The sequence below is a fragment of the Parus major genome, chromosome 13 (genome assembly GCF_001522545.3).
Source record: "Parus major isolate Abel chromosome 13, Parus_major1.1, whole genome shotgun sequence".
NCBI lineage: Eukaryota > Metazoa > Chordata > Aves > Passeriformes > Paridae > Parus > Parus major.
Window position 1 is genome coordinate 10,949,858 of NC_031782.1, and position 25,591 is coordinate 10,975,448.

Here is a 25,591-nt window from a genome sequence, read left to right on the forward strand (position 1 = left end):
CTCAGATAATTTTTGATATAATGGCCTAAGATTAAAAAAGAGTAGGCACTAGAGAAAAGTGGATTCCATTATAATACCAGGTTCTTTAAAAGCTCAAAAGTGTTGGCTGGGCAGAAGCTGAAATCCTGCTAAAAATTTATGTTTCCTTTAAGATAACATTACTTGTGTTTTTGTTTGTTAATATTATAGCACTCTTGCTGACAACCTGAAAAACAATGGCCAGGCCCTTATGACAGTATTATTGCAGAGTACACAATCCACATGGGTTAGTATTACCAGTGAATTTTAATTACCCCATTCCATATTCCAAGCACTTCTGAGGTTAAATAAATACCTCAGTTCTGATCTGCAAGGATAATACTAGACAAAGCTCATTCTTTTTTTATACTTCTAATACCTAGATATAATATATCATGCAAAAAAGACTATTGCAAACTTCTTTGTTAGGAGACACAACAGAAATAGCTCCCTGGCTAATTACCTTTGGCAGAGTCGTCCAGTAGGTCCATTATTACAGAGTCAGCACCTTTTGTGTAGACAACAATCTCCTTGGTTAGAGGGTGTCTCACCACTACAGACATCCTTTTCCTGACTGAGTCAAATCCCAAAGTGTAGAGGATATCAAAGGTCAGGAGTGTGCCCTGTGGCAGCTGCACAGTGACCTGTTTGGGTGTCCGGGACACAAGAATGAAGCTGTAGGCCTGGGCAGCATAGACAAGAGCTGCCTCATCTGGGCTCTCAGCCTCATAACAGAAGTCTGTTGGCAGAGAACTGTTAGTTGCAGACATAAAAACTTCATCCAAGGAAGCAGTACCAATATCTGTGCTGCCCTTGTCCTGGAGTTCCTGGCCTCTACTGCTGTCATTTTCATTGTCACAACTCTCCAGCACAGCAAGAGGCTCCTCGCTGTTCTTTGCACTGAAACTGGCACCAAGCTGTGAACTAGACTGAGATGATGAAAAAGATTGACTAAGGCTTGCTAATTTTAGCCTTTGAAATATCTGATGAATCTTCTCCAGGCTGATTCCTGAAGGTTTTGTTGGTGGTGGGATTGTGATCTAGAAATATGAAAAGAACAAAGGTTAAAAATAAATAAATGTGAACATCAAGAGCCTTCTCAAAACCTCTCTCTACTTTTCTGCATCTAAATTACAATAATAATAACTGCAACTTCCCCTTTTCCCCTCTCCTGCCGTTTAACTGTGGTGGAAGGATTCAGTAGAGAAGTCATATATGAGATGGTAGCCAAATTTGATGGTGATTTGCTGAAGTAAACATGTAATGAAGCCCTTGTAGCTCTGTTAATTGCCTGGAAGATTAGAGAAAACCCAGTGAGTTCAACAAACTTCTTGCAGCATATATATTACAAAATCTAAAAGAAAAAGTGCAGATTCTGTGGTAGCCTTAGCTATTCATCAGACATAAGAAGACAACCTAGGAAGGGATACACAGGCAGGGAAGCCATAGATATTACAGAAAATGTAAAGGAACTAGAGGACAACTCTCAAACAAATTATTTTTCACTACTTCAGTTTCCACTGGACACTGCTCTATGTTGTTAAATGGAAGCATGATCCATTTTCCTCATGTATTTAAAGTTATATTACCCTTTGTCTTGGCTCAGTAGCTGTGGAGACCAGAACTGTATTGCAAATGGCAAGAGCAAGAAAAAAGTCAGTGAAGGATGCAGAAGTCTTCATATGTATAAAAGGAGAAAAACTTTCAGTCTGAAGGGCAGCTTCTCGCACTCGCCTCAGCAGTCTGCTGTCAGGAATCACATACTTTTCCTGGAAGAGAAATAACTTAGTGAGGATTATTTTCACTTACCCATGTCCTCAAGGAATAACTTGAATTTAGACCTAGAAAATGCCTTTTGTACTTAACATCCATGGAAAAAAAGATATCTTTCAAAAAGCTGCATAACGATGCAATTAGAAGGAAATGCATCCTCAAAAGGAAGATGATCTCAGAATTTTATTTCTTTTGAAATCTACCAAAAATCAGAAAATTCTATACTGTATCCCTTAACTGCTGACTCCTGAATTAAAGAGCATTCCAGAAGAATATATACTTGGGATCTCCCAGTTCCATGTAGAAGCTGATAGTTATTTCAACAGAGAACATTTTGTGCTTATGGTTTAGTTACAGCAGTATCACTTTTTGTTTCCACAGCAGTTTCATTTTGCACCCAGAGAGAGAAGTGCTCTCAAAATTTTCTTCTTCAGTTTTTGCTTTAAATAAATAAATACATATTTACTTGTTCCTGAAATGTTTCTGTAATTTTACTACTACTCTGTTTCTAATAAAACCTAAATTTGCAAGCCAAACTATTTAATGCCACTTCCCTACAATTTAATTTGATGTACAGCTATGGGACAATTAATATAAATTCCACGTTAGCAGAATCTGGTTTGGATTAAATTCAGGGCCATACTTAACAAAGAATTCCAGATTTAAAAGACATCTTCCCATGAGCCAACATTCCTTAAGAAACTGCCAAAGTAATTTAGCTGCTTTCTAGTCCATCTCATCTATTACCCTCACCTCATTCAATCTGGCAGTTTTCCCAAGTTCTGTAAACATGCAACAGAAGTCACCCAAGAGCCTTTTTGGCTCTACTGTGCTGAGCTGAATGTTACATTCCATCTCCTGCTTGCTAAAGTGACAAGCAGTTCTTAAATAATCCTAATCATTGCAAATAAAGCTACTCTATACAAATAAATTCTGCTCATTTTGCAGCTCAACTGAAATACAAAGCTGGAACAAGGCTTTGCACTTTCCCTGCTGCAGAAAGCTTGGATCCTTCTGGCTCATTTTAATGCTTTTTTACTTCACATACAGGGACATACATGTTTGCAGTATTGATGCAGTCCTTTCTCTAACAAACAAAAACATGCTAAAGATAAACCTGTTTTTTTTTTAGTTATCTTCTCAGGTCTACTAAAAATAATCAGAGGCTGAAAAGTTAAAGCTGCTGATTTTAAGAAAGCATTTCACAATATTACACTACAGTGGTTCTGTGGGTAATGGGACAATGCCAATACTATGCTTTGTACATAGAACAATCCCAAATAGCTTAACAGGACAATTCCAATGAAAAACACATATATGCAGACACAACTGTCCAAACAGTTATGTCAAACAATTATATTGGGAATTCTATTAAATTTGAAACATGAAAGATTAGAATCTCACCAACAGCTTGCACAGTTTGTCACACAATTTCTTCATGCATTGTCAATTAGAATGAACCACAAACACCAAATTATTACACATGTATCTCAGCCTCTCCTATCTGTCATCATCCCACTCAATTTCTTTCTTATCTGTATCCCCAATGTCTGCTGCAAGTTCTTGTCAAGATGGACAATGCACTACTGGGTATTTCACTTCAGTAGCAACTTTCTGAACTCAAAAGTTTCCTCTGGAAAAACTGAAAATTGTCAGGCTAATTGTGGCCTCAGAGACAGGTTTTAAAAACAAAACAATGAAAAAAATCAATACTTATCAAAACAAGTTTTCTCATTTTCTTTTTTGCATTAAGTGAAAACAGCACTGACCTGAATTTTCAGCCTGAAGATATATTAAAATCCCTAACCAAGCAAAAAAAGAAAACTGAATAAAACAGCACTAATGATGATAATCACTTAAATTTGGCACCTGTTCAATGTTAATCATTTTTTTAGTGAAAATGCTGATATAAAATGGATAGTGCCATTCAGTTTTAAGGTTTCCTCATTAATTTCATATCATTTCTTCTACTTGATGGCATGAAAACCTGATCACCATGAGACAATGAAAATCTTCATTAAATGTTTCCAATAGCAAGGCACTACTTATTGGAACAATTAAATCTAGAAGGAAATGTAACGTCACTCTCTTAATTCATAAGAACACCTAAAGGTAAAGAGAGTAAATGTTAATTTTCTATTGTGTTCCATTGTCTAGAGATGGATTTTTCTTACAAACATCTGTCTGCTGACATACACACAGGTCTACAAACACACTCTGTATACCAGGAGTACTCAGGACACTGCAGATTTGTAGTAGAGTAAAAATGTATCAGATGAGGTGAGGTAAGTTCCAAAGGGGAGGAACCATAGACACCAAAAAATTAACTATTCCCATTTTATTAATAGGGAATTGGCTCAGGTGGCAAAGAAGGATACTACTATGTCTCATTTAAAGGTCACTCAGGGCAAGCTCTGTGCAATATCTAAATGTCTCTATTTTTACAACATTCAATTGTCATAGGGCATTAAAGCAATTTCTCCAGATAGAGGGACACCTATGAGCAGCTAAGTCTGGTTATTTCCATATCAGCAGTTTAGTATTCTTCTACAAAAGAGACATTTGATACTTGGATACTCATTTGTTCCTCAGATATTACTTTACAGTGAATTAAAAAAATGTTTATTTATAGATGAAAAAGAAAAGGCCTGGCAGAAAAAAATGTATTGGGGAAATATACTGGCAAGAAATTTCTTTATCATCCTTCAATAGTCATGACCTATAACAACACATAAGGAACACTTCTACTTCTCAGAAGTCATGACTCATGGGTTCTCAAGAATCCACAGAGATGTTCTCAGCAACTCATGAGGTTTGGGCTGGAAAATGCTAGGATAACAACTTACAGAACTCCCATATTCCAAGAGCAGTAGGAGTTCTGAGTGGTACTTACTACATGACAGCAGAATTGAATGAGGTGAGTAGGATCTTATAAAAACTGCAGCAAACAAAGTTCTGAGAATTCTGCATTTATTGGCTTTTTTTTTTCTGATTTTGAAAGTGTATGACCTTCTTTTAGCATTCACAAAAGACTTGTCTGAAATGTCTACTAACAAACTTACAAGAAGAGCAGAACTGTCTGAATTAATTAGGCTGTGTGTGAATTTGGGAATTTTCAGACCTAAATTGCAACAGAATCTGCTCCCTGCTGACTGCAGCCTGCACGCTCCAATCAAGGAATCCAATTGTTTGTCTCCCCCTTCAAGCTTAGCTCCAACAAGGCTTGGATTTCTCCTCTCTACCTACATCTTTCCATCACAACATGCAATAGCAGGGATAACTTAGAAGGTGTTAGCTCAGTTTGCTGAGACTCACAATGGGGCTGCTGAACGCCACTTGAGACTGGATGCTGTCGCGTCGACCGGCTGACCTGTTCCTTGTGTGCCCTTTGAAACGTGCCCGGTCGCTCTGGCACCTCCTCAAAGGTCTCATGGTATTGTGCTTGTAAGTGGCTGGTCTCTCAGGATTCATGGGGGGAAGAGTGAAACGCTGCAGTTTGGCAAAATCCTCATTGTCTAAATCCAACTCTTTCTGTATTTTCAGTCGCCTGTCTTTAAAAGAAAAATGAAATCTTACCTCTGATTCTGGTTTTTTGTTTTTTTCATTGTTTAGGAGAAATCCATTGATCAGTTAAAAAACCTAAAACAAACTAAACTAAAGCCAAAACATTTCAAAAGCCACCACCAGAAAAAATTCACTGTTCATAGCAATTTCTGGCAATCGCCACTGTTATTATTGTAAGAAAATAAAAATGTACTTTCAAAATGATCAGTCACTTTTATGGGCTTCTCTTAATGTTTTTTTCTCTTCAGCTGCATTTTGCAGTTTGAACAGGAGAGTGAAATACAGTAAATCACAAATTTCCTAATGTTTTCAGTCACAGAACACAAACATGTTTTTGGCAGCTGCTTTCCAGCTTAACAGGATCCTTCCCTCTATATAGAGCAGGGAAATAATGATGAAGGGGCCTGAGTCAACACCATGAATTCAGAGCACCAAGTGCCAAGACCCTTCAGATCCAGACTACAGCCAGGATCCACTCCAGGAAGAGAGTGCCTGTATTTTTCATACCACACAGAAGTGTACATTTACATATTCACAGAAATAATTACTTTTGGATGCACCGAGTTTAAATATTAACTAATACCAGTTTGTGAGCTTATAAAAGGTTGTCTGGTGTTCATTTAGAAATGAAAGAGAAAATGTTGTCTTTGTGTGTTCTTTGAATGCAGGGCAAACCCTGCAGAGGGATCTGGAAAACCTTTCCCATCTGACTTCTGAATAATTTAGAATGTCTTCACTTTTGTGAATCTTGGTAACAGCTATCCCTCACAAAATAATGACTATTCAAAAAAAACCTCTACTTTCAATCAGAGGGCTCATGTTTAGGTATTTTATGTTTAAGTATTAATATTTAAATTAATAACATTTAATTGCTCAGACAAAAAAAAACAAGTATAAAAATGTGTCTCTCACCATTTTCCTGATGGGAAAACTCAATTCCATCAACAGTACAGCGTCGAAATACCATTTTGTTTTCTGTTAGTGTCCCAGTTTTGTCTGAGAAGATATACTGGATTTGTCCGAGGTCTTCAGTGATAGTGAGGGCACGGCACTGGATGGGCAAATCTGCTTCTTCATCATACAGGTCAATATCATTGTGAATTAAAAACACTTGGCCCAGTTTGACCAACTCAATTGACACATAAAGAGATATGGGGATTAAAATCTGAAAGAAAATTTAAATTCTCAGTGAGGGGCGAGATAAATTTCACTGCTTTCTACCAGAAATGTCCTGGCACAGGTATACTAATGATTTCCAAAGAAATAGTTCTTCCAAGAGTCGTAATGTAGGACTGATGAGTAATAATTCAGGGAAAAATCCTGTGCACAATAGCAGTGGAGAAACTGGGATAAGTAATGGCAAGCTTAAGACTAAATTCCTAGAGTACTAAATTCAAAGGTGGGTCTTCCAGAGGATGTCCTTAGAAAGCACATTTTCTGGACATAGGATCATGCTTGCTCTTACCTTTCTGAAACTCTGAAAGGATGGACTAGCCCAGACTAACTCTTAGTGCAGGAGAGTTTCACAAACCATTACTTTGCACACATTTCCCACCTACAAGCTTCGTTGCCCTGAAATAATACTGAATTCTTAAGATGCACAATTATATTCTGTTTCAGTAATGAATAATCCCCCAAGGAATCTCTGAACAGTTCTGAAAGTTTTATTCAGATTTTGTTCATATTATTCTGTCCACTTAAATCTCAGGGCTGATCCCAAGAAATCTGAAAAGTAAATGTAATTTTTCTCCTCACACAATAAAATATTCTTTCCCAATTAGGCTAAATCACACTCAGACATACAAGCCTCCTACTTCTAATTTAGCTTATTTCCAAAACCAGATGAACCATACCTAGTTATTATTCCCCACTGGCAAATTGGAAATTTTTGTTTCACTGTTTTTCTGAGACATTAAGTGGCCTTCCTATTTTGGAATTCTAGATATAGGCAGAAAAAAAAAAAAGAAAAAAAGTTGACATTTGGATGTAAATATCTTCTTTATTATATCTGCTAGTTATTCTGAGTTTAAAATATTATACATATGTTTCCTATCTATATCCTTGTGGGATTTCAATAGCAAGAAGAAAATCTGGAGTTAAAAAGAAAAAAAAAGAGAAAAGAAACATTATTTCACTTGGATAATTTGAAACACTCCTAGCAATATTTTTAAATAGGATTAAGAAGGTACTGCACAGCTATTAGTTGATAATGATTATTCATTAGTGATTATACTCAATTTTGAGTAGTTCTTCCTTGGAGGTATCAAAGAGGTTTTTGTCTTTTACCTGCAACAGGATTATCATTGTCAGGAACATGTAGAAACCGGCAAGAACTGGAGACACAAAATTGCCATTCCTATCTGGGACATCATAAGGTGGATGCTCCCAAAAGTTTCCTGTCCAAATGCCATGCCCTGTAGGAATGAGACACAAAATTGTCTCTTGCTTTACATGTATTATATATACTTTACATATATCATGGTAGAAATGAATCTTATCTGAAACATTTATAGCTATGTTTTCTTCATCTGAATTGTTCAGATTTGCCATTTTAACTTGTGGAGGCCAAAGAACTGGGCAACAATGAGCGTGCTGCTCTCCCTTGGAGAACTTATCCATGATCCACAGACCCTGTTGTTATGGAGAGCAAAATTTCTCCCCCAGAGACCTTTGCAACCCAATGTTAATCCCTGGTTCACCATTGGTTCTTCTCTTTGTTCTCCACCCCTGTGCCTGCACCCCACTGGTTACTGGTTTCTCCCCGCCCCTCACCTTCCTGTATCTATCCTGGCTTTTCCCCACTTCAGAGAGCATCTGTGCTGGCTCCCTTCACGGAGTGCCCTGCTCTAATAAAGGCTGATTTCTCCATGGAGAAAGAGCTCCAGCCAGAGCTCCAGTCCTTTCTTCCCTGCTTTGCCTGGAAGAAGCTGCTGCTGAGATGGATACCGCTCGCCAGGCCAGGAGAGGGACGTGCCTGTGCCTCTGGAAGCTGTCCTTCTCAGGACGCTTCTTCGGGAACATCGCAGCACTCCTGCCATCCCAGCCGCTGCGGCATTAACTCACCCACTGGAAACACCAAGGAGCGTAAGACCCCAACAGCATTCAGCTGTAGAACTCACTCATGTCTGTAACATCAATTTTATTCACCATTCAGAAAAAAAGATTTTTGTCAGTGCTTCATACCTACAGCTCCAACAAGGCACATCACAAACAGGAGTCCCACACATAAGAAAATATCCATATTCATCCGCTGCTCTATCCTGCTGCGCTTGTAACGAGGACCGCTGTTATTTAGCATGGCCTTTGTTTCATGACCTTCAAAACACAATATTATCATGTTTATGTAATATTTTGTATTTTAGTTTGTTTTTTTAGAAAGTATTCTCTCTCCAAATGAGAGCAAGATGACTAATGCTGACATTCAGAACTTTTCTTGTCAATCTTCCTATTTGACTGAATACATCAGAGTCTAAATCTTGGAGTGTATCAAAAACCCCTTAAAATCTCTTAACCACCAAGCTACAGGGGTGTAGGGGAGGGCACTGCTGCTTGCATTTCTGTTCCTCCAACAGTTGTGTGAATCTTATTCCTCACTCTTCTTTTATGTCAGGCATAATGGAATGCTTTATATTGAAATTAAAACAAACCAAAGCCCTCTAATTCCTCCCAGAAAATTCTCAAGGAAGTGTTGAATTTATTTCAGGATGAAATTGTGATGAGCTTCTTTCCAAATATCAGTTCTACCATTCCTTTCCACTTCAGATGATCATCAGGAAAAGGACACTTGTGTAACAAGTTATCACCTTGTAAGGAACAGAAAATCAGAAATATGAGGAATAAACTGCTTGTTCTCTCTGATCCTCACACATTCCTATGCTGTGAAACACAGCACCTCACCTACCACCCCAATGGTACCTTGTCAGTCTATTTCTAGATGCTGATGGGCTCATCTAAAACTTCTTTCTGGTACTTTGGTATATGAAAAGCATGTAATTCTTACTCCTGTCCCAATCACAATGAGAAAACAACTTTGGCTGTCACTCTGTAATGAGGTTTTTGTCTTTTAGTGCTATTGCTTTGTGTAGAACAATTTGGGTAGCCATGAAAAGTATAACTATCATCAGGTCAGATGAGAACTCCCAGACCAAGCAATCACACTAAGTGGTGGCTGTATTCTTCACAGAGTCTTCCATTAGAAAGAAAGTTTGAGGAGTAATAGAGTCATAAAAATGGAAACTGTGCCATCTTATTATGTGACTGATCTTGATTGCTCAGAAAAGGTCACAGACCATGATTAAAAGCCAGAGTATAATCAATGTCAAAGAATGCTAGAAATGAAGCTAATACTGACTGAAGCCAGTCTAATTTTAGGAAAAAAACCCAAACTTTTATGCTGACATTAACAGTAGGAACTCAGTTGAAAATTGATTTGAAGACCTATTCATATGAAAACCACCATGTCTTAGGAATAACTTTAGAACTCCCACCTTTGCTATTACCAGCTTAAGCAACATAGAGATCCATATTAAGATCTGTGCTGGTGGTCAAGGGAAATCTGAACTAAACAGAAGAAAATTAGGAACTGCAACAGGAGAAGGGAAGATAAATTACTCCAATTATATCAGGAATGATCCCTACTGAGATTTTTATACAGTAGCTACTGAAAAAAAAATGGTTGCTGAGTAAAAAATTGCTCAGGTGTATTTAACCCTCAGCTCTGGCTCTCCTCCTCTGCCTGGTGGGCACCACCCTTGCATGTGGTGTTCACAGACACACGATGGAAGATCTACAAAGGCAATGCTACCTTGGAAACATGGGACCTACAGACATTTAGAATCCAGTTGTGTAGTAGTGAAATAGACAGTCTGTTGGCAGGTAAATTGTTCTGAGCTGTGGAGATAAATCTAAGCTAAATGACTCTTGTAAAGGTTTCACTTCTCTTTTAGGTGGCTGAACCCTTTGCTGCTGATTAGACATAAAACAGTTAATGTAACTCTACTGGAAAGATAATAATAGCTAATGGGATTAATTGTTGTGTTGAATTGACTTTTATTTAATCTACAAAGAAGAGGGTAGCTGATACACTCTATCTGATGCAGAAGAGAGCACAGCTGTCAAAGACAATGATAAATCACGCTCACTGTGTAAAAGCAGTGGTAACACTCCGAAGGTGAAAGATGCTGAGAAACAAATGAATTGGCCCACTGCTGCATTTGATCTGGGCACCAATAGCATCTTTCTTTGTCCATGTGTCTCCTGCATGAAGTTCATGGTTGCACAGACACACTGTGTCTATGTCAGCACAAACCTGTGCTGCTGCTGCCTTTTCTGTCACCTCCTGCTGCTGCCTTGCTGCCTCCTGCATGCTAGCACGGGCACAGACTGAATGGATGAAGGAAATTCACAGGTGACTTTTTTTTTTTCTAATTAGATCTTCAGCTGCTCAATTTTCTACACTGAGGAGCCAGTGACACCTCCCTTAGGGCAGCTGTGTAGATTTTATGACAGATGGAATTAGTAGTAGAGCCAGAGCTGAGGGTTAAATACACCTGAGCAATTTTTTACTTGTCTGGAAATTTTTACAAGATATTTGACATGCACAAGGATCCTGTTACTTGCCAAAGACCCAGTGCAAGACTTGCTGGCTTTGGAGATAGATGAGTAATACCTTCCCTTAAAAGAAAAAGTTATAAACTTTTTCTGTGCACTACCAGTTTTTAAAACAAAAATGCCAAATTATGTTGCAGTATTAGACTGTACTTATTTTTTTTTAAGGATATTTACAGGGAAAATCTCAGTTTACCTAAATAAAAAGTACGTCTTACCTGCATATATAACAATCCCTATTGCGGCCTCAGTATTTCTGATTGTACATCCACGAAGCAAGAGGTTTTCAATGTTGAAACCTACCTGTTCATGGTTTGGCTGCTCCCTAGAAGAAATATAATCAAACACAGCAATTAATTTTTCTTTTCTAAATGGAGTGATAAAGAAAATTTTTGTGTGCATGTCTGCTTCAAGTTGAAATCAAGTAATTTTGTAGGCCATATTTTGCTTTTATTTCTCTTAGTTTCAAGGAAAACTTGAAAAACTTGAAAACTTTCAAGTAAGTTTCACTAACTCTTAGCAAGTAATTTTCCCCAGCAAATTCTTTCTTCTATCCCTGAAGAGGGGAGAGAGAGGCAGCTAATTCCATGTTCCATCAAGTGAGATAATAGGCATTCACAAAAGAGATTTCTGCTACAGACTTTCAGTTGAGGATTGAATATTTTGATGCCAGTCCTGGGTCCTAAGGGTGTGTATTTGTGTGTGTTTTCTTGTGACATATCTCCTACGTTTCTATAATCTCAGTGCTCTTTGCTAATTGGAGAGATTGCTTCAATTTAGATTATATCCAGTGGTCCCTGAAGCCAACAGCCACAGCCAGCAATCAATACAATCTTGACCTCTTTCTCCCTTGTAAGATACTGCAGCAGAGGAGAAATGGTATTGCTATTAGAAGCACCATTCTTACAGGGCACAACCTCAAAACCGGATTAGACACAGTCAGTGCTAATGGGAGAGAGATATTTTTCTTACTCTGTCAGAGATCCATCCAGCCGCAGCTCCTCCAGTACAACACTTGCTGCTTCTTGCAGAGCCATTAACTGCTAGTTTAGCTACTGGTAAACTTAGCAAAGCTGGGGCATGGATGCTGGCACATTCATGCAGTTAAATTATTTGCATAATAATGGGCCATGCATTTGGTCTGGGGCAGTAGGTGTTTTGGACAGTTCTCTGTTGTGGTGTGGGAATAAGTATGGACTGATGACCACTCTGAAGAGGGCCTTGGGAAAGGCTGCTCTGTGTTGGAGGGTAAGAGAATTTTAAGTCATGAGCCATGATAGAAATTTGCCTTATAATTCATAAATGGGGTTAAATCTGCTGAATTTGCTATTATGCCTGCGCCAGAATTACTTAATGAAGGAAGACAAAAAAGAAACCACCCTTACTTTTTTATAGTAGTCTAGTGCACTGGTTCAATAGCATTTTGCATGCATGTTTGATTTTCCTACCTTTCTAATAAGAAGAAACTCTGTATTGTCTATTAGATCTTGGACACCTTTTCCCCATGGCTGTAAATGTGAAGTAACTAGAGCCATGCAGCTGGAATCCTTTAAACAATTGGAAGGATTTATCTAAGATCTAGCTTAGTCTAAGCATCAGATCAAATGTAAATGTGCTTATGTCTAAGTTTTGAAGCGAGCTAAAGCTTTCTGAAAATAGTTTGTATGAAACAACTGCAAATGCAATGCCAAGTCTTGGTTCTACCTTGCCACAAAACAGAGTCCAAGTCTACATTTTATATTGACTTCTGAATCTAGGAATAGCTAATAGTGACAACCATAAATTTCCTCAAAATACGTTCCTTCCATCCAGTTCCTCCAAGAGTAATATCAGACCCAAAATGTATTTATGGATAACAAGTACTTACATATAACCATTGAATTTATTGAGATCATTGTTTGGCATTTCACAGACGATGGTGTTTTGGAAAAATTCTGGTTCAAACACAGTATCCTACAAGAGAAAACACACTAAGAATGAGTGCCAAATCCAATGAGTATTTGAAATGCTAAACACTAGAAAAGCTTAATTTAGACCACCAGGGCTGGAGCACTTGCCCTAGAAGGAGAGACAAAGACATTTTAGCTCATTCATTCTGAAGCAAAGCTTTGTATTTCCTCCTCTTGGAATAACAACTGGTTAAATTAAATGAAGAAAATGCTGTGTATTGGACAAGATGTCACAGATGCCAATTAATGAAAACATCTATTTTCATTTAAAATGAATATAACAGAGATTGTAGATTTAGATTAAGTATAGGAAGAAATTCTTCCCTTTAGGGGGGTGAAGCCCTGGCACAGGGCGCTGGACAACCTATGCCAGAGCTTCACCCCCCTCAAAGGGAAGAATTTATTTCTAATATCCCATCTAAACCTACTCACTGTCAGTTTGAAGCCACTCCACCTTGTCCTGTCCCCCCATATTCTTGTAAATAGTCTCTCTCCACCTTTCTTGCATCCTAAACTGAAGAACTAACCCCAACTCATATATATTTCCTCCCTGTTTAAAGAGTCACTTTATAGACAGAGTTACATCTGAGGGGTTTTATGCAGTTCATAAATCACAGCACTAAGCAAAGCTCAAAGAACAAGGAAGAAGTTGGCCCACTAAAATCTGCACATGTGATATGACACTGGGGTTTTTTATCCAATGCACTGTTTATGTAAATACACCACAGTACAGGTGGTTTTGTCAACTCTGATCTTCCTGAGCACTGGATGTCACCATGGCTAGAATTTCATTCCATTTTGTTAATGTGACAGGAGTTCTTAAGTATAGACATTCCTAGGCATACAGTGTGTCTTAATAACAACTCAAAGCCTGAAGAAAATCACCATGAATAGGCAGTCTGGGGCATAATTTCACTGGTATTTTCTGATATAATAGAAGACTTCCTCACATTACAAGCAACTGAGGCAAAAGTTTGCTTTTTGTGTTATGGTAGAGCACCCTGTTCTCCTCTAAAAGGAAAAACAGATAGAAAATACAACATAAATTAGAACTACATGACAAAAATGCAACATTTAAAAAAATTCTAAGTCACCAGTTTACTGTTTTTCTGCTAAATCTCTACATATTAAAATTTCCAGTGTTCCTCAGGAACAAAACCTCTCCCTAATTGTCACTGGAGGACACTGGAAAAGGCCTGTGCTAATGTGTTATGACATCCACAATATGAGAAAGCCCTTAATTGTTTTTGCAAAGTGATTTCCATTTGAACAAGAAGCTAATAACACTGGAGTACAGCACCTGATCTCAACTGGCCATGGAAATGGTGTGCTTTTATTTAATGTTGGGTTGCTCCCTGGCAGCTGTGTCCCACACACTAATAACCCCAAAAGATCTTCCTAATGGCACTGGTACTGATTGCTAAATAAATTAATGTAATTCCTAGAATTATCTGTGAGGTTTTATTTCCTGTCTGCTGGAGTGATTCCAATGGAACAAAGTTTTCCTCCTCACAAGCTACCATTCCTTAAACTTGTTCTGGGTTATTTGAAAAACTGCCCTGCTGTGTTTTTAAAGATACTTGAAAATGTAACGACTCTCCTTAAGACATAATTTCTAGTTTACTTCAGGTTTATACAACATGAGCCATGCAAATATAGCACTAAAGTGTGAAAAGGAAGCTATACTGTCTATGAAAAAGAAACAGTGATTTTAAGAATTCAAACCAAATCACAAACTGATAACATAACATAATCACAAACATATAACTTTTTTTTTTAAAAATTTTAATTTTCCTTGAGTTCCTATTAAACTGCTCAATGTACTCCTACACAGGATTCCATTCTTTAAATTTTTACAGCCCAGGGTGTGGTAGCCAGGCCAGGTCCATTGATCTGGTCCAGGGAGCCACGACCTTCCCAGAGAGAGCGGTCCCACAAAAGGGGACCTTTGGGGCCTTTGGGGGTCTCTGGCAATCCCTGGCCACCAGGGAACCTCAGCAAGGGGCAGCCTGTGGCTGCAAGTGATTTCCACCCCGTAATTTTCAGCTCAGCTTGCGAGGTTATCCCGAGCCAACTCAGAGATAGAGAGACAGGAGCATCGTGTGGCAATTGCACAGATATAACCTTTACTGTCCAGCAGCTCTGCGAAGCGGTGCCAGGGATGGCAGCTCCCTGCTGAACTGGGCAGAAGCTGGACTTTTTGTCCTGTCCTTCCTGGGAAGGCCAGGGTCATACCAGGGGGAAGAATCAATGGGTTATAGAGGATCAGCACAGTCACCAAAGCATGGTGGGATAGCTCACCATGACAAGAGAGGATGGTCCCATCTAAGGGGTATTTCTCCAGGAAAGGGTTGAGATAAGCTTATCACAGCTTCCTCAGGGCATGCTTTTCCATGGGAAAGCTTTGGCAGGCTGACCTGCCTCCACTCCAGGGTGCCTTAGCAGCTCCCCATTGAGTTACCACACCTCCACCTGCCTACGAACTGAGTGCAGAGTGTCAGCTGCAACAGAGACACAGAATCCATAAGGAAACCCACAGGTGCTTTGGCAGGGGACCACGAGCTTTCTTCCAATTGCCATGCAGAAATAAATCCCTCGGTACAGTGGCTTTGCTGTGGCACAATGTCCATAGCTAGAGACAAATGTACCCATGGGCTGCTTTTTCAGACTCACCTGGCTGCTGAGCCCCTTCACAACCTGACGCTGTTTGAGGTTGGTCTCCCCATCGAGGTTAGCAGTTTCCAGGTGGCAGATCCCATTCTGATCAGAGGAGTAGAGCAGCAGGATATCTGCTGGGATGATTTCATTACACTGCAGCTGCACAAAGTCCCCAACTCTGACATCTTTCCAGCACTTCTCCACGTAAGCATGTTCCTCCCTGTTGCATTAAAAGTGTATATTGGGTAATGAGTGACATTACAAAGGCAGGACTTCTGGGGCTTCAAAAACAGAAAATAGGGGATAGGGGCACACTGACCTTTTTTCAAAGGACACAGCACAGAAGCTGGAAATTAATGATTCAGGCACTTCCACAACACCTCTTTTCACCATATGTCACTTACAAAGTAAATTTTTACATGGAATAAAAACTTTACAGCAGTTCTCTTTTATTCTAGCACTAGTCCTATAATCTACACATCAAAATATAGAAGGCAGTTCAGACTAACAGAGGTATTTTTGAGTATCTTATTGGAGAAGTTTAGATTATTGTTTTTGACTGTTTCCTAGATACTTTCCAACATCAGCATATAGATCCTGAAAGAAGCAAATTGATACCTCAGCCACACTTGCTTTAGGTCTTTTCAGTTTGTAACTCTTAAGGGGTAGTTACAAATCTTGAGTTTAGTAAAAAGAAACAACTTCAAAAGGTAGAAGAGCTAACAAATGATCTCTTAGTATTAAGCAGAAAAAAAAATACAACCAGTGCCCAAGTTTAATGGAAAAGTCAAAGTGAGAAACAAAGAGCTTCTAAATTAACAAAAAATTTTAAAAAAAAGAAAAAGGTTAAAGAAAAAGAGCCCATGGGGTTCAAGGAAAAGAAATTACCATTCCATCAACTAACTAAGTTCAGCAAATAGCAGAATTTTTTGACATTGCATTTTCAGTAATTAACACTTCAACTGCTCTTAACCATATAAGCAGACCAGAAACTACACAATAAGCTTTAAAATTAGTTAATGGGGAAAATGCAGTGCAACAATGGCTTGTTTCCTCTAACCCCTTGAGAGGAAAGTATTTTTTCAGTATGAATAACTGAATCATCTTATGCCTTTCTCTTTGAAAGGGAAAATGCTTATGATACTTTTCCAGACAGACAATAAAAGTTCTTTTGTAATGACTCAGAGTCTCATTTTTGGTAAAGTTTTTAATCACCCTCATTTATTGCACAGAGAATACTATCTTTCATTGAAGTGTTTGTATCATGAGAAGGGGAACAGTGATAGAAGGGATAAAGTGTTTTGCTACAGTTCAAAGCACACAACTGAGCACTGCTTCACAGCCAGGCCAAATGTCTTTAAAAACACAGCAGGGCTGCTTCCTGATAACCTACTTTCTGCAAAGCAGAGCCAGCCACAGTGCTGCCAGGCAAACCATCACACTTATCTGCAAAACATCTACTAACAGTTACCTGTACAGGTTATGCAAGAAGTTAAATTCTGCCCATTTCCCCGTGGTACACACTTTTTAGTAAAAAAAAAGAACCCCCCCAGCCTAATTATCTGAATCTCTTTATTGATGCTTTTGAAGCACTTACTAAATGATGGGGTTGTAGTAATATTTTTTCATCTTACATTAATTTTTCTTTCCTGAATTTTTCGTTCTTTGTATTTTGTCTGACTCTACTTACCTGCATGTCCTTTTTCTTTTGCACAACAAAAGGCATTTAAGACCATACTGAAGAACAGAGGTTTGCTGTAAGTTAATTAGATGTTGCTATGCATTTAAAAAAAAAATCTAGCTAAATTTCTATTTGAAAAGTATTTTAGCAAGCGTATGCTGAGTATTTAATCCTTTACAAAGTAGATATTAAGTTAATATAACAAATGAATTACGTAACTACCAATCCTTTACATGGCAAGCACCCTCTGAACAGGACTTCTTAATTTGTTTGTTTAAAACATGAAAGAAAGAGTCCAAGATCAGTTTAGAGGAAATAGATGCCATCCTAGACATCTGGATGCCATTTATAGTTTGCATTTAATGTTTACTGTGGTTTCTGCAGGGCAATCCTACCTCTCTGTACGTCAACTCTTGCACAATTCAGAAGTTTACAGAGCATAATTCTGATTTTGTCCACTCATAAAATGCTATAAAAGGACCTTGTCCAGCTGGCTCTGTTCAACATCAGCTGAAAGAAACCAGATTAGCCCAAATAATCCACAGAAATAATGGATTTGTAATTTTTTTCAGTAACTTCTTATGAAACCTACATCACACGTAAAGCTTCAGGGCTCTACCCAGTCACTAATTAGAGAGGAGACAGTGAGTCAGAAAAGGCAAATGACCTCTTTCAGATCAGAGGAAAAGCCTTACTTAGCACAAGGACTACAGTTCAGGGATTGCTAGAATCCCAAACCTGCATTCAGGTGAACTGTCACTCTATCCCAATGAGTTTTCAAAGAATGCACATTTTCTGCTCCTGAAGAAAACTCTTCATCTGGACCAGTAAGATTAAAAATTTGCTACAGTACAAAGCTCTTCTATAACTTTGTAGGAAATTGCAAGTGAATGAAAGAAATTGAAGTACTTCAGGATGAAACTGGTGCACCGCACCCCATGGCAGCACTCTCCTAGTTGTCTAACAAGATTTTTCAGATGATAAAACAGTTTATTTTCAGCAATCCCTGTTACTGGGAACACTGCCCATTTTCTGTTCAATTATTAAAGTTAATAGCACAAGCTCTAGTTGCTAAATAAACAGTGGAGTTTAATAAACCCAAGATGATCTGATGAGAAACATACTGTGGTGGTTTCACATTGATTGGCATTTAGGGAAAGAAGTAAGAAACCACCCACAGAAGTGATTTCTCTAAGAGGAGCTATTGGGAGCTTCCTCTGTGCCTAGCACAGGCCAATAGCTGGCTAGTTCTGAGAGCTGACAACATTTTGCACCATTTAGAAATTAGATCCACCTCTAATTTAAAAACCACAAGGCTGGAAACTCTCTCCTCTTTGCTTCTGGCCTCAAGAGATATCAGAGGGGCTGGCGCCGCTCCCCGCGGCCTGTGCGGCCTGCAGGAGGCCAGGCCGGAGCCCAGCCGCTCCTGGGCAGGGGATGGAGGGGCCCAGCATGGCCTGAAATCCATCATCATGACTGTGGCAACCACTGCCTACCACCATCTGCAGGCCTGGCAAGATTGAACCCTTTCACCACACAGATGAGACCTGCAGACCTTGTTCCTCTCTCCAGGGAGACTAAAGGACAGAGTGATGACACATAGAAAGACAACATGAAAACACCAAGGTCAGTATAGAAAGAGTCAAGCCTTGGATGGAAGGAGAATGAGGAGATATCGAATGGGGCTGAAATATTCTTTTTTGAAGAAATAGATGATGTGGTGATTTTCAATTGGCAGGAATCTGGATACTTGATTCTTATAGCATATGGTATCAAGGCTATGGCACATTGAAGACAAGATGTAAGATAAAAGTTCCTCAGTCCATTTTCTCTTTTGCCAGACAATTAATCAAAAGCACATTCAAGAAGTGTTCCCTTGCTAATAGATATCATGATGATGCCAATCAGAGGATACTACCAATGAAAAGAGGCCTTTTCATCAAAACGACGTCTGCCAGAACTGTTATTGAACTCATCAAATCTGAACAGAAGGCCTGAACTAAACAGATTTTATGAAGTCATTTCTAAGGGAAAAAAAAGGGCCATAAGAGTCCTGCTGCAGTTGGAGATCATGGGGAAACTTAAATAAATTATTGATTTTGTGTCAACAATTTGATTTCACTTTGTTGGTTCAATAATGATAAATTTCAAACAAAAACTGGATCAAAATGCATGGTGAATGGAGGGAAATAAAAATTATTGCTCTATGATACAGAAAGGATTAAATAAAAGTAATTTATCATGTGCACTCCACGGCATGTGTGTCTCCTAGATTTTCTTAGAGAGAGATCTTCAGAAATCTTTGTCATCTAGAAACATTTTATCATACAATTAGTCCAGTGAATCTTATTCTGTAGAATTACTGCTAGCTCCATCTCGGGATCCTTTGCAGTTCAAAATAAAGATATTGTTTGCTCTGCACTATACCTCCCCAAATTTTCACCAGGTCATGGCTCCTAGAAAAAGTTATCAGTGTCATCAATAGAGAAACATATATATTTATATTTTGTTGTATGTAAATTTGCTAGAATGCTATATTTGGAAATGACCTCCTTCAAGCACCACCTATTTTACACAAAACAACAGTATTTTGGGGTCCGGTTCTACATGGGGAACAGGTTAAATCACACAGCTGCTTACCCCTGACAGTCTATTTTTGCAAATAAAAATCTTGCAGAGTTTTATGCTATCGAAGATTATATCAGCTTTTATATGCAAACCCCTCACAAAATATTTTCAAAGATCACTTCATGTCCATCACCTCACCATTAGGAGCTACTGCCACAAAACAAAAAAACCTGACAACAAAGGAGCAGATTTAGAACTCAAGGAAGGCACAAGATCAGACAGGAACTGATTCTGAAAACTGTTCATAGGTCAGAGTACAGCACAATTAGCTGATAATGTTCTTGAGCTGCAGATACTGCCTGAGCATGGGCAGGAGCCATAGTGTGCTTGTGGGTTTGTCACTGGCTCCTGCCATGATCCCATCCCACAGCAGGAGGGGTTTTTTGTGTCAGCACGTCAGCCCAGCAGCACCAATGTCATCCTGCTTTCAACTTCACAAACTCTCAGGTTCACCTCGTGTTGAATGACTTGCATATGACATTTCCAAGTCCAGAGAAAAATTATTTTCCTTTAAACTCTGAGATCTGATAGTAAGTCAATTCCTGTTTTCAAGCATGTCCCCTACCTTTTTCTTTGTTTTCCTCCAGATGCCCCATACCTCTGTTGGTCACTGCATCCCTGGCCTGTCCCAGGCACTACCCCAGACATGGGAGCATCCACAGGAGCTACAATCTCTCCTCTGTTCAGTAATTCAGCTGAACAGAGCATTTGAAGGGGGTTCAAACAGAAGGGCAGCCTTTGTTGCCCAGCTTCCCATAGAAAACATAAAGAACCCTCTCCTGTAGAAAAGCAAATCGCCATTGATGTCAAAGAGAAAATTGCAGCACAGAATTACAATACTTCAATCGACTGAAAAATTTTAATTCTTTTTCAAAACAGTGGGTTTAGATTAAGCCACTTTCAGTTTTTCAGCTGCTGGCAGTTCTGATTTCATGCAACACAGTTATGAGCACTTTGCTTTTTCCTTCTTTCTATACCTCTGCTCTAGGCCTAACCCACAGTTAGTGCTGATGCAAAAAATTTTAAATGTTCTAAAACCTTACACTGAGCAGACAAAGAGTCAGAGTCAGAGAGAAGGCCAGCCTAAATTTTTTGTACCACAGACATCAATGGACTTAGAGAGGAGGAGGAGGAGGAGATTGATTCTTGTAGGAATTACCTGAAAACCACTGAACCTAAAAGCATTACAGAGGCCACAGAAATTACCATTTCTGTGGACAGAGTAATCAGGCTATCTCATTTAGGATGCCTGTTGGCTTACCTACTTCTCCAAAAGGCCTACAAGATGATTCAAGGCATAAAAAGAAGGTCTCTCTGAGTCACTGTCTCAGATATCTGAATTTAGGTTCTTAAAATTAAGAAATATGAATAGCTTAAATAATGTTTTTGTGGCTGCTGCTGTGCCATACTGAGCTGTGCATAGCTCTTACATTTGTATCTTAGTGTCTACTAAAACACTGAGGAAAAAATAGGTTTAATCTTCCAAAAATGTGAAATTGATGCAAAAACCTGTCTGGATGCTAGGGAGTATTTACAGAACTTGATATAACCTTTGGGATAATATCACAGCCAAGCTATATAACAATTACACATCAGTTAGTTCCTTGAACTTCATAGAACTTCAAGGAAAAATAGGTTTTAGCAATTATTGCATTGACATTCACTTTCAGGTTTGTGTACCACATTCAGTGCTGGCCCCTGTTAGTAAATTAATGACAAACTGAAGATAGTTTAGAGAAAAATAACCATGGTAGGTTTGGAGAGACTGACAAAATAGATGAAAAGAACAATCTGTGCCAGTCTTGACTAAATAGTGGGTGTTGCATATAGGTAAAGCCTTATAAAATAAGGGCCTTGTTACATGTGTAAAATCATGGCTCAGGCCTGCTACTATGGCTAAGTAGAAGAGGACTATGGAAAAATGACTCATCTGAATCAGAGGTAGAAAAACAAGTTCTATAACCATCACGTACTCACATTGTGGTGTATGGTGGTTGGTTGAATTATGTTTGTTATGATTTAAAACTAAGTAACTGATAAAGGCCTGACTTCCTAAACAGGCCTGGTTTTTCCAAAAAAGTGCTCCTTTGCACCTGCCTGGGGACTGTGTCACTACAGACCCTCACCCACATCTGGGTACAACTAAATGAATATGATAAAAATCACACCCATTTGAAGGTTATAATTAACTGTTATGGATGGAGTCTAACTAATTAGGGTTCCATGAAATCAGGTCACTTGAGAAATTTAAATGCAATTGAAGGGGGATAATAAAGTATAGTATCATAGAAAATGTTTTGGCATTTTGTGGTAATGGAAGTTCACCTTGCTTGGAAAATTTTAAAGTAGACAAAATATATTTTAAAGAACACCATGAGAAAGTAGGCATTTAAACATAGGTCTGTACCATCTGCAATTAAATTTTTGTTCTCTTCTTTGGATGTGTGTGATTCATTCCAACAGAACAAAAGTTTGTCTACAGAGTATGACTCCAAAAGTTTTGTTTCCAAAACTATAAACTCCTCAATAAAACATCTAGGTTAGTGCTTCTTCCCGAAACACTTTAATACCTTTTAATTGTCTCTCATTTTTTTCAATTAAATATTCTTTAAATACACTACTGGAAGTGTCTTTTCTTTCATTTGACTAGCAGACTATATTTCCCATTTCAGCTGATCTCTGTGAAAAGAAAATTAGAATAAATATGTTTACAGGCCAGCCTATTTAATTTTCATTTCCCTTGCTCTGTGGTGAAAGAAAGCAAAGTTACCAGGCATTTCCCCTGGTCTTCAAGAAAGTTTTGGAGAACATTCAGCACCTGGAAATGTTTGGTTTGCCTTTATATTTCTTTAGGAACAGGTGCCAGAGTCCTTATTAAAATCTGAAATAAAGACAACATACTCTCCAAGATTAGCTCTTAAAATCTAAGTAATATTTCATCCAGGATGGAAATCAGTTGTTCTATTAGAAATAACTTTTCGCTGCCACAAGATTAATAAAATTTGCAGTGTCCCAAAAAGACTTTCACCTTTAGTAAAACAATTACCTATTTTCATGATTCCTGTGGAAGAAAATTAGAAGACATCATGTCCTTTCATGACTTTGCAGCAGGCAAGAAGAACAAGAAATATCAGCTTCCCAAAGCACCAGAGAAGACTGATTAAAATTATTCATAATATAATAAGCTGTAGTGACAGATCTGATGGCAATTACCCACATCTGATGGTTATTACCCACAATTTTTCCAGACAGGATGAATGCTGTAGTCTGAAGCCCTTCTCATTTTCCTTTCCCTGAAACCACCTTTTTGGGCCATAAAACTTTGGTGAAAGACAAGATCCTAGACAAGATTGAAATCTTTTTTATGGGATGGAATAACAAATTTTAAGGCAGGCTTGTCTCATGTTTCTGCATAACAATCTTGAATCTGGATCTGAATATATTTTGCCATTCCACAGTGGACATTTTTCCCGTATACAAAACAAGTTCTACTGTATTCCCTACTTCTCATGTTGCCATGGTAAAAAGCTTTCAGACCTAAACTGACATGGCTTCTGTGTGTAGAGAGGAAATAAATAAGATCCCTATGTAGATTTATTCATTAGCATCTACTGCCCCTCTTATTCTGTCCTGGTTTTAAAAAATATTAAGAAATAAACAAAAATTAACAAATAATCCATTGCCTCATAGGCTAATGCAACACTGGAAAAGCTAGAACATTCAACCAGACTGAAATTTCAAAGATAGGCAGAAGAGGCAGTTTGCCACCCAACCCAGAGAGCTACAATGACTGACATTCTTCACCACAGAAGAGATCTTAAATCCACCATATTTAAAAAATAGTAAAATGCCAGCTCTTTAAAAAAAGTTGGCAAGGAGAGGAGTGCAGGTTTTTTTTAGGAAAAATCATTATCTATATGTGGACCTAGGTTTAGCCCCTTAACAATCAAACCTACTGCTTTCCTGTTTAACCAGCAGGACATAAAAATAAAAAACTGAAAACACATGCAGGAGAAACAAACAGAAATGACAGCCCTATGTGATAAAAGCTGGAGTTCTGCAAGATCTTGCTCATTAAAGCACATATTATATAAAACACCGTGGATTAATTTGAGGGATGACAAGAACATTCAGGGAGATGGAAACTTTTGCACTTCTGGCTCCCAGATGTGATATTTTATCAGGGAGAAGTCATTTGTTGCTTTGCTGAGAGAACAGTTTTGATACAATAAAACATAATTTTCAATCTTCTCAATGTCCTAAAAGCAAGAAGTCATGAAACCCTTTGAAGAAGTGAGCCCAAGCACATGTAGTTAATTCATTTAGAGGTGACTAAGCCGAGGCATATATTACTATCTTTCATTTCTAGACTGTGTTTTTACAGGTTCATTTTACATACTGCCTAAGAAAGAAAAAATAATTGAAAGCTAGACAACAATGTAGAGCATAAAATAAAATGCAGTTCAAAGGGCGGGTTTTTAAGTGATTTCTTGGCATCTGAGAATACAAACAAGTCCCATGACAAATCTTGTTCTGTGCTAACTTATATCAATAAAATTAAACCCTTTTGAAAATGTCTTAGAAATTCAGCTGCTTGTAGCTCTTTAAACACCTATTTTCACTGCAATGCAGGTCTAAGAGGCTGATGGATGCACCAATATAAAGAAACTCAAACTTAACTTCCCAGTACAAAAATGCTTAAAAAACCCAAATCTATGTATCTATACATCTATACATATATATATCTATTTATCTATATCTTTCCCTGTATGAGAACAAATACCAGGTGATATATAGTTGCCATGACTTTTCCCTATTTCACCTAATGACTGTGATTTTTCAGCAATTATTTATTAATTTTTTTAAACAGAAAGCCTCACCATTGATAAAAGATCTTGAGCCAATGTTTTTGGTAATAAAAGCTATACAAAGCTTACCTGCTGTAAATGTAGCATCCCATATGATTGACTTCTTTGTCTAATTTATACCGCCGGAAGTCCTCCCAAGCATCTTTAATGGCTGTAATGGCCATTATAACACAAATTGGGATCACAGACACCTCTGGTTGGAAAGCATTCACCACTGGCACAAAATTCAGCAGTGCAATGAACACAAAATAAATATTGGCAAAGCGGTGAAACTGCTCATAGATATTTTTGGGGAAGAAAGTTAAGATGGTATATTTTGTGGTCTTAACTTCATTGGAGTCATAGTATCTGTTTGGATTGTCCTTCCACTTGCTTCCAAAGGGCAAATTGGAGACGATCACACGTTTATTTTCATTTTTCTTCTTTCTTTTCCTTACTTTTCCTCGCTTCTCCAGCTCCTCATTTGGGATTTCCATGTCTGGAGCACCACCTTGGCAGCAGGTTTCCTTGAAAAAATGTTTTTTCCATATCATTGTAGAGAAGTTGCCTGAAACAATTTTCCTTGACATCTTGTTTTTCTTTCAAAAAGTAGCTTCAAGTTGAAAACCAATGTATTTAGAAGAGTTCAGTAGTCCAAATGAGCTCCCAAATGGTGGAGAGAAGAGTTAAGATGTCCGAAGCCCAGGGCTGTCTCTTCCACTCCAACCTGCACCTACCCAGGGACAGGAATCATCCTGACTCAGCTGCCAGGTCCTAGAGCCTGCTGGGGCGGCTGCACCTCACCTATGCCAGAAGTATCCTGAATGTTTTGTTCTTCCTGTCAGCAGATGCCTGGAGGCCCTGTT

At 38.4% G+C, this 25,591-nt stretch overlaps 1 protein-coding gene across 1 annotated transcript in view; it reads right to left on the minus strand.

Annotated features, from left to right (window-relative positions):
* ATP10B (ATPase phospholipid transporting 10B (putative)) overlaps positions 1 to 24,910 on the minus strand; it is a 42,084-nt gene extending 17,174 nt beyond the window's left edge. The window contains exons 1-10 of the mRNA XM_015642290.2: positions 24,816 to 24,910; positions 15,585 to 15,789; positions 12,830 to 12,915; positions 11,181 to 11,287; positions 8,539 to 8,670; positions 7,642 to 7,769; positions 6,268 to 6,520; positions 5,107 to 5,342; positions 1,608 to 1,787; positions 482 to 1,058 (exon numbers count right to left, since the gene is read on the minus strand). Coding sequence (XP_015497776.2) covers positions 482 to 1,058; positions 1,608 to 1,787; positions 5,107 to 5,342; positions 6,268 to 6,520; positions 7,642 to 7,769; positions 8,539 to 8,670; positions 11,181 to 11,287; positions 12,830 to 12,915; positions 15,585 to 15,789; positions 24,816 to 24,910 — 1,999 coding nt within the window. The remainder of the gene's footprint in view (positions 1 to 481; positions 1,059 to 1,607; positions 1,788 to 5,106; positions 5,343 to 6,267; positions 6,521 to 7,641; positions 7,770 to 8,538; positions 8,671 to 11,180; positions 11,288 to 12,829; positions 12,916 to 15,584; positions 15,790 to 24,815) is intronic.
* Positions 24,911 to 25,591: the final 681 nt, after the last annotated feature.